General features: G+C 40.9%; 1 protein-coding gene across 1 annotated transcript; it reads left to right on the top strand.

The window, feature by feature from the left end:
- On the top strand, positions 1-7,355 carry LOC128212396 (cyanophycinase-like). Its single transcript, XM_052917835.1, has 6 exons — positions 1-280; positions 594-826; positions 1,133-1,260; positions 1,428-1,566; positions 6,441-6,582; positions 6,812-7,355. The coding sequence occupies exons 1-6, from the start codon at positions 77-79 to the stop codon at positions 7,259-7,261; spliced, it is 1,296 nt and encodes a 431-aa protein (XP_052773795.1). The 5' UTR covers positions 1-76; the 3' UTR covers positions 7,262-7,355.
- Positions 7,356-9,149: the final 1,794 nt, after the last annotated feature.

The raw sequence follows: 9,149 nt of genomic DNA, 5'->3' as shown, positions 1-9,149 counted from the left end.
AGGTGGGAGAAATATGCGTTCTTATCTTCGAACATGTGACTGAAATAGGCCGTGAATAACCGCACAGTTGACAACCATGGTGATGTATTTTCTATGCATAGCCGTAGTGCTAAATGCTGTAAATCATGTGCACGGATTCGTTCTAACTGATGACGTCATTCTACGTCAACACGTTGCCAAGCTCCCCCAGTACGCTCAGTATGGGCGTTCTATGGTGCTTGTGGGCGGACACTTGTGGGACAATAACACAGAAATATATGACACAATTATTCGTATGGCCGTAAGTATTTAAATATCGAACGTACGTTCAGTTTCTTTTTTTTCATTTTCAAACACTGCACTGCCTTGTGAGGCAAGTTAACACGTTCAAACATATTCAACAACAGTAACAAATTGGTAAAAGAACATCAGAAAAAAATGAAAGAATACAAAAATGCTTAAGGAGGAAACTAAAAAACACTGTTAACTTTGTTTTCGAACGTCTTTTCCACAAATTTCAAACGGAAAAATACCGAAAAACAACACATTTATTGAAATTAAAAATAAAACAAATCTGGTTTTATTAAAAAGGAAATTATTATTGTATTATTCAGGGTGGTAAGGGGGTGGCCAGAGTTGGAATCATCAACGCAGCGAGCGCGGACCCCCTGGACGGGTATCAGTACTACCGGAACCTCTTTCTCAAACACGGGGCGCTCGAGACTGCCCGTATCCCCATCGACCTGAACCATACGGCTGACAACGCCCCGCAGGCCACCATTGATTTAATATACGCCCAGACTGGCTTCTTTTTCGGAGGTGGTGACCAAGAGAGGGTCGTCAAGTCGTATGTTAGGCCATTTAGTTCCTTTTTATATATGGGCAAATGGTTCTTTGATTTGTATTTATTATTACCACTGCGCTAACCGGACAGATGATATTCCGATAACTCTACAGAATATTAGTAGTCGATTGAGTGTTTCATTATAATGATTATACATAATGCTTCTCGACATTTTCAATAAAGTGTGTGTTAAAAGGTTGGTATGTAAACGCTTAATTGAAACGGTCTGTTAGTATTCGAGTATACGCCACCCTCCGGGACTTTCACAAAGTACTATCATGTTTCACATGTGGAAAAACAATCCCACAGGTTGCTAGGCCAGTACGGGGAATACACGCCCGCTCTCCTTGCGCTGCACCAGATGAATGACGCTGGCGCCGTGATCGCTGGAACCAGCGCCGGGTGCTCCTGTCAGACAGCTAACTACATGGTAGAAGGTGAGTAGTTTTCATTACAAAACAAAGCAACAGTTATCCAAATTAAACGTCCCCGTGTTGTATGTAGTGTTGGTAGAATCGACAGTGAATTGTTTCGTTCGTGCAAACTGTGTGACTGTTCTTATAATGAAACACAAACTGTTTTGGCGACAAACCTTCTCTACTAGGTGGGGTGAGCTGGGATGCTCTCACGTATGGGGCGTTCCCGGACGTGGAGCCGACCATTGCGCACGCGTACCCGCTCGTTTACCTTTCTTCCGGGGGAATAGGATTTATGAAAGGATACGTCCTAGACTCTCACTTCTCGTATGTATCGGACGATAAGTTGTTGTTTTTAAATATAATTATATGAAGGTTACAAACAGGTTTCAAGGACACTTTAATGATAAACCATGTATGTTTCTGAATAAATCGCCAATGACAAGTAATAAGGTATGAACTGTGATGAAAAGTTAAACTTGGCGTAAAAGGTTCTTTTAATGTGTAAGCATTAGAAATGTCCATTTTGACATTATTCTACGTATCAGCCTTAAAGGGATATAGAGGATTATAAGTATCTCCCATGGCCGAGAGTGGTTCATCCCAACCCGAGCGTAGGGTGTTTTGCGGAAACGAGGTTTACCGTACAAGTGGACTTAACGCTACGTAAACGTATGTCTGTGGCTAGCCATACAAGTGGACTTAATGGTACGTGTACGTATGCCTTTGGCTAGCCATACAAGTGGACTTAACGCTACGAGTACGTTTTCATACAGCTAACCGTACAAGTGGACTTAACGGTACGTGTACGTATGCCTGTAGCTAGCCGTACAAGTGGACTTAACGCTACGAGTACGTGTTCATATAGCTAACCGTACAAGTGGACTTAACGGTACGTGTACGTGTACGTATGCCTGTAGCTAGCCGTACAAGTGGACTAAACGCTATTTGTACGTATGCCTGTAGCTAGCCATACAAGTGGACTTAACGCTATTTGTACGTATGTCTGTAGCTAGCCGTACAAATGGACTTAACGCTACGTGTACGTATGCCTGTAGCTAGCCATACAAGTGGACTTATCGCTACGTGTACGTATGCCTGTACCTAGTCGTAAAAGTGAACTTGACGCTATTTGTACGTATGCCTGTAGCTAGCCGTACAAGTGGACTTAACGCTACGTGTACGTATGTCTGTAGCTAGCCGTACAAGTGGACTTAACGCTACGTGTACGTATGCCTGTAGCTAGCCGTACAAGTGGACTTAACGCTATTTGTACGTATGCCTGTAGCTAGCCATACAAGTGGATATAACGCTACGTGTACGTATGCCTGTAGCTAGCCATACAAGTGGACTTAACGCTATTTGTACGTATGCCTGTAGCTAGCCATACAAGTGGACTTCACGCTATTTGTACATATGCCTGTAGCTAGTCATACAAGTGGACTTAACGCTATTTGTACGTATGCCTGTAGCTAGCCATACAAGTGGACTTAACGCTATTTGTACGTATGCCTGTAGCTAGCCATACAAGTGGACTTAACGCTATTTGTACGTATGCCTGTAGCTAGCCATACAAGTGGACTTCACGCTATTTGTACGTATGCCTGTAGCTAGCCATACAACTGAACTTAACGCTATTTGTACGTATGCCTGTAGCTAGACGTACAAGTGGACTTAACGCTACGTGTACGTATGCCTGTAGCTAGCCATACAAGTGGACTTATCGCTACTTGTATATATGCCTGTACCTGGTCGTAAAAGTGAACTTAACGCTATTTGTACCTATGCCTGTAGCTAGCCGTACAAGTGGACTTAACGCTACGTGTACGTATGTCTGTAGCTAGCCGTACAAGTGGACTTAACGCTACGTGTACGTATGCCTGTAGCTAGCCATACAAGTGGACTTAACGCTATTTGTACGTATGCCTGTAGCTAGCCATACAAGTGGACTTAACGCTACGTGTACGTATGCCTGTATCTAGCCATACAAGTGGACTTAACGCTATTTGTACGTATGCCTGTAGCTAGCCATACAAGTGGACTTAACGCTATTTGTACGTATGCCTGTATCTAGCCATACAAGTGGACTTAACGCTATTTGTACGTATGCCTGTAGCTAGCCATACAAGTGGACTTAACGCTATTTGTACGTATGCCTGTAGCTAGTCATACAAGTGGACTTAACGCTATTTGTACGTATGCCTGTAGCTAACCGTACAAGTGAACTTAACGCTACGTGTAGGTATGACTGTAGCTAGCGATACAAGTGGACTTAACGCTATTTGTACGTATGCCTGTAGCTAGCCATACAAGTGGACTTAACGCTATTTGTACGTATGCCTGTAGCTAGCCATAAAAGTGAACTTAACGCTATTTGTACCTATGCCTGTAGCTAGCCGTACAAGTGGACTTAACGCTACGTGTACATATGTCTGTAGCTAGCCGAAACAAGTGGACTTAACGCTACGTGTACGTATGCCTGTAGCTAGCCATACAAGTGGACTTAACGCTATTTGTACGTATGCCTGTAGCTAGCCATACAAGTGGACTTAACGCTACGTGTACGTATGTCTGTAGCTAGCCATACAAGTGGACTTAACGCTACGTGTACGTATGTCTGTAGCTAGCCATACAAGTGGACTTAACGCTACGTGTACGTATGTCTGTAGCTAGCCGTACAAGTGGACTTAACGCTACGTGTACGTATGTCTGTAGCTAGCCGTACAAGTGGACTTAACGCTACGTGTACGTATGCCTGTAGCTAGCCATACAAGTGGACTTAACGCTATTTGTACGTATGCCTGTAACTAGCCATACAAGTGGACTTAACGCTATTTGTACGTATGCCTGTAGCTAATCATACAAGTGGACTTAACGCTATTTGTACGTATGCCTGTAGCTAGCCGTACAAGTGGACTTAACACTACGTGTATGTATGCCTGTAGCTAGCCATACAAGTGGACTTAACGCTATTTGTACGTATGCCTGTAGCTAGACGTACAAGTGGACTTAACGCTTCGTGTACGTATGCCTGTAGCTAGCCATACAAGTGGACTTAACGCTTCTTGTACATATGCCTGTACCTAGCCATACAAGTGGACTTAACGCTATTTGTACATATGCCTGTAGCTAGCCGTACAAGTGGACTTAACGCTACGTGTACGTATGTCTGTAGCTAGCCGTATAAGTGGACTTAACGCTACGTGTACGTATGCCTGTAGCTAGCCGTACAAGTGGACTTAACGCTATTTGTACGTATGCCTGTAGCTAGCCATACAAGTGGACTTAACGCTACGTGTACGTATGCCTGTAGCTAGCCATACAAGTGGATTTAACGCTACGTGTACGTATGCCTGTAGCTAGCCATACAAGTGGACTTAACGCTATTTGTACGTATGCCTGTAGCTAGCCATACAAGTGAACTTAACGCTATTTGTACGTATGCCTGTAGCTAGCCATACAAGTGGACTTAACGCTATTTGTACGTATGCCTGTAGCTAGTCATACAAGTGGACTTAACGCTACGTGTACGTATGCCTGTAGCTAGCCATACAAGTGAACTTAACGGTATTTGTACTTATGCCTGTAGCTAGCCGTACAAGTGGACTTAACGCTATTTGTACGTATGCCTGTACCTAGCCGTACAAGTGGACTTAACGCTTTTTGTACGTATGCCTGTAGCTAGCCGTACAAGTGGACTTAACGCTATTTGTACGTATGTCTGTAGCTAGCCGTACAAGTGGACTTAACGCTACGTGTACGTATGCCTGTAGCTAGCCGTACAAGTGGACTTAACGCTACGTGTACGTATGCCTGTAGCTAGTCGTACAGGTGGACTTAATGTTACGTGTTCGTATGCCTGTAGCCTAAGCCGTACAAGTGGACTTAACGCTACGTGTACGTATGCCTGTAGCTAGCCGTACAAGTGGACTTAACGCTACGTGTACGTATGCCTGTAGCTAGCCGTACAAGTGGACTTAACGCTACGTGTTCGTATGCCTGTAGCCTAAGCCGTACAAGTGGACTTAACGCTACGTGTACGTATGCCTGTAGCCTAAGCCGTACAAGTGGACTTAACGCTACGTGTTCGTATGCCTGTAGCCTAAGCCGTACAAGTGGACTTAACGCTACGTGTTCGTATGCCTGTAGCTAGCCGTACAAGTGGACTTAACGCTACGTGTTCGTATGCCTGTAGCCTAAGCCGTACAAGTGGACTTAACGCTACGTGTACGTATGCCTGTAGCTAGCCGTACAAGTGGACTTAACGCTACGTGTACGTATGCCTGTAGCTAGCCGTACAAGTGGACTTAACGCTACGTGTTCGTATGCCTGTAGCCTAAGCCGTACAAGTGGACTTAACGCTACGTGTACGTGTTCATGTAACTGGCTGTACAAGTGGACTTAACGCTTCTAGAACGTGTGCCTGTAGATAGCCGTACAAGTAAAGGGTGTTGTTGGACTTAACGATATGCTCCAACGACGCTGACAGAAACAAAGTTTTGTTATACAACTTATTGGACATTACCTATAAACATTTATATCGTTTGCCACAATTGGTCGGCATTTAAAATACGGTGATTTAACTATTTTATCTCAGCACTATTATTCTAATCTTAACATTTCTTGTTTCAAATTTGAGAGTTGTATAAGATATAACTACATGTACATTCTAATTTTCGAGTCTATGGTTATTGTTCCTGAGATTACTTACCGTGAATGGTTTCAAAGTGTTCGGATGCTATAGCCATATATGCTTGAATATCTATTGTCTAAACTTTAAAAATAGTATGTTATAAAGACCGGGTCTACTTTCTCTTTCGACACAGTCAAGGTAAACAGATTAAAAAACAGTCGTTTTAGAAATGCCAATTGCACTTCTTGCATGTTTTAACTCCACGTGTTTTGTACCTTTCGTTCAGTCAATGTTTCAATGCCATATATTTAATAATACTTTAGTATACCTAAACCTGCGTGACTAAGATGAAATATTTGCCATAGGTACTTGATATCAATAAGACCCTTTACACTTCTAAACCACAGATAATGACCCTCTCAAAATGTGATCCACACGTACAAATATACGTACACGTGACGTTTCGCAGCCTCACTACCAACTTAAATGAATAACATAACAATCAATTTGGACAACATAACTTGGAATGTATGCTATCCCTTTTGAGTACTACTTCTCATTATTGCAGGCAGCGGGGCCGGGAGGGCCGGATGATACGGTTGCTGTCAGACACAATGGCGCATGGAAAGGGCACGGCCCGTGGGATAGGCGTTGACGAGAATACCGCGCTCGTGGTCAAGCATGCGGACACTAACATGGTGTCTGGCACGGTACGCATTCTTGGGTGTGCCTTATGTAATACATCGGGATATCTATACGTTGTCGACTAATTCGCTAAACTTAAATGCTATCGTATTTTAAGCAGCAAATGAATGTCGAAATGAATCGTTTATTTTCAAATATGTAAATTCAAACAAAATAATCACAGTTCAGGTTCGGACATGTAACACGTCTCTGTCCGTAAATCCCACATTGAAGTATTATGACGAATATTTTCAGGTTATAGGAGCTTCCGGTGTGACCGTATTTGATTTGTCCAATTCTCGGGTCCACATCTCGCGATACTTCAACATATCTGACGTTTACCTGACCTATCTAACTCATGGCGACGCCATTAGACTGTCTGACCATCAAGTGACATTCTCCTCATCCAAAACGCCAATGAAAAACCATGAAAACTACGACGACGTGTTAACGACGGATGACGTGTTTTACGGAACAAAATCAGACAGCGAACGCAAGTCAGAGTTTGTTAGAATCGCTACCAGCGTTTTTGACGCCAGGAACGGCATAACTACACACGGAACTACACAGGAGGGTAGCCCACGATTTCGCATCGACATGTCGGCCGAGGGGCACGACGCCATTGGCTACGTTGAGAGACGTCATTCTTTTCACTCTGATATAACTTCGTACAAAAACCTTCGGGTCGCCATTTATGCGGACTGAAACTAAATATTTACCTTATATGAAAGTCGTTGAAAGAATGTATGCTATCCGTGTATCATCCTTATTTATTCAAACAATAAATGGTATTTAAACATCTGAGCATTGTTATCAAACATCCGTGAAAATATATATTATGAAACAAAGAAGACAGTATTTAAACATGCAATACGTGACCTATCGGCATTCCATCACCAAATGGTTCCGCCCAATTGTTGACAAAATTGAGTGAACACAACTAAATATATGAAATATTGAATTGGTATTTTTTGTGGGCTTTTACTTTATGGTTTACGTCTTGAAGCTAATCAGTTTCAAAACAATTTCATAATACAGCATTGCTCATTTTTTATATAATAATATCAATTAACAAATTATTTTGGAAAACAACTTCTGGCTTGATTGAAAACAAGTGGGCAATTCATAAGGAATAGTTTTTTTTATTGTTTTGTAATGATAAATGTAAAGTAATTTGAACAACTGGAGTACAAAATATAGGCAATATTTCCTCTCGATTCTCCCTACAATATATGTCAAGGTGTTCATTAATTTATTAATGTTTTCACCGATGAAAATGCATATTGTTTCAATATTTTACAGTTTATGTTGTGATTTCTTCCGGATTTCAACTTAGCATTATTTTTTAAAAAGGGAAATTCGGATATATCATTAAAATAAGGTATTTTGTGTTGTGCACGTCTGCAATAAAAGACTCACGGGAAATGACGTTACTTCGTGGTGTTCGTCTCATAAGAGGTAAATGTGGAAAATGAAGGATCTTTCATTGTTCAAGAAAGGATAAGAATGTGATAAAAAAGATCTGACACTCGTCATCATGTAATTTAATACACAATTTTTCGTAAGGCCAAATAAAAAAATAGGTCTGTCTCAGGTTACCCGACCGACCCTATTTTTTCCCGCCGACCTTAACCTATTTTTTCCCTGAAAAAAATGTGATTTGGGTATGAAAAGCATTTGTTACGAAATAAATACGAAAAGTTGACAATATTAAGAGTTGGATTTCTGATTGTATTTACCCCGTAATTCACAATAGAGTTCGGACACCTAAAACTAATTTTTTTTTTCGCTGTCCGAATTCATAGAAAATAACCGTTTTTACATTTTATCTACATGTATGTTAAACCTGCCTTTTTTCTTCATGTCTGCATTTTACCACTTATTAATTTATCCGTAGTTATCAATAGTTATAACGCCTATAAGTGTTACTCCTTCATCAAGTTAATTAAAATCCCATTCAACACCATTTTATACATGCATTGAAATGAATAAACACCTTTTATCGGCTTCAGATCAAACAGTCACACTGTGTGACGTCACATAACTCACAGTAGACCCACGAGGATCTCATGGAGAGCATGGACATTGTTATGCAGGATTAATGTGTCTGGGTGGTGTTTTCGATTGTAACTTAAGTATTGCATATCTAACTTTAATTCATCACATTAAATAGTTACCTACGAAAATGATCTATATAAGCTATGCTTCCGATCAAATTCTTTGTTTTTCATTGATGTATATATGTTGTCTTGTGTTATTTTCCTCAATAAATATGTTTAAACTAAAAAGTTACCTGTATCATTGAATGTGTTGACTTTTATTTATTCTATTGATGTTTCAATGAGTATTACTGTACGATTATTGCTTCATAAAGTCTATATTAAAAGTGTGGTACAAGTTTCAAAGTTTATTGGCGGATCGTTTTACAAACATGTCATGTCTGTGTTTTCTTAATCCCTTGATTGCCCTTGTTGTTTCTTTAATCTTCAATTAAACATAACACAATTCCCTTTCAACAGGCAATCAATCGTTTAGGATGAGTAGTTATTAATTAACTTGTCACAGTGATGTTATGCACCAGTCAGTTGTAACC

The sequence above is a fragment of the Mya arenaria genome, chromosome 12, assembly GCF_026914265.1.
Source record: "Mya arenaria isolate MELC-2E11 chromosome 12, ASM2691426v1".
NCBI lineage: Eukaryota > Metazoa > Mollusca > Bivalvia > Myida > Myidae > Mya > Mya arenaria.
Note: the sequence above shows the minus strand (reverse complement) of the source record. Positions and strands in the feature narration are given on the sequence as shown.

Bases quoted from the DNA above. Each gene is read 5' to 3' on its own strand.
- LOC128212396 (XM_052917835.1), top strand. From the start codon at position 77: ATGGTGATGTATTTTCTATGCATAGCCGTAGTGCTAAATGCTGTAAAT. The intron at 281-593 runs GTAAGTATTTAA...TGTATTATTCAG, and splicing joins ACACAATTATTCGTATGGCC to GGTGGTAAGGGGGTGGCCAG. The intron at 827-1,132 runs GTATGTTAGGCC...ACAATCCCACAG, and splicing joins CAAGAGAGGGTCGTCAAGTC to GTTGCTAGGCCAGTACGGGG.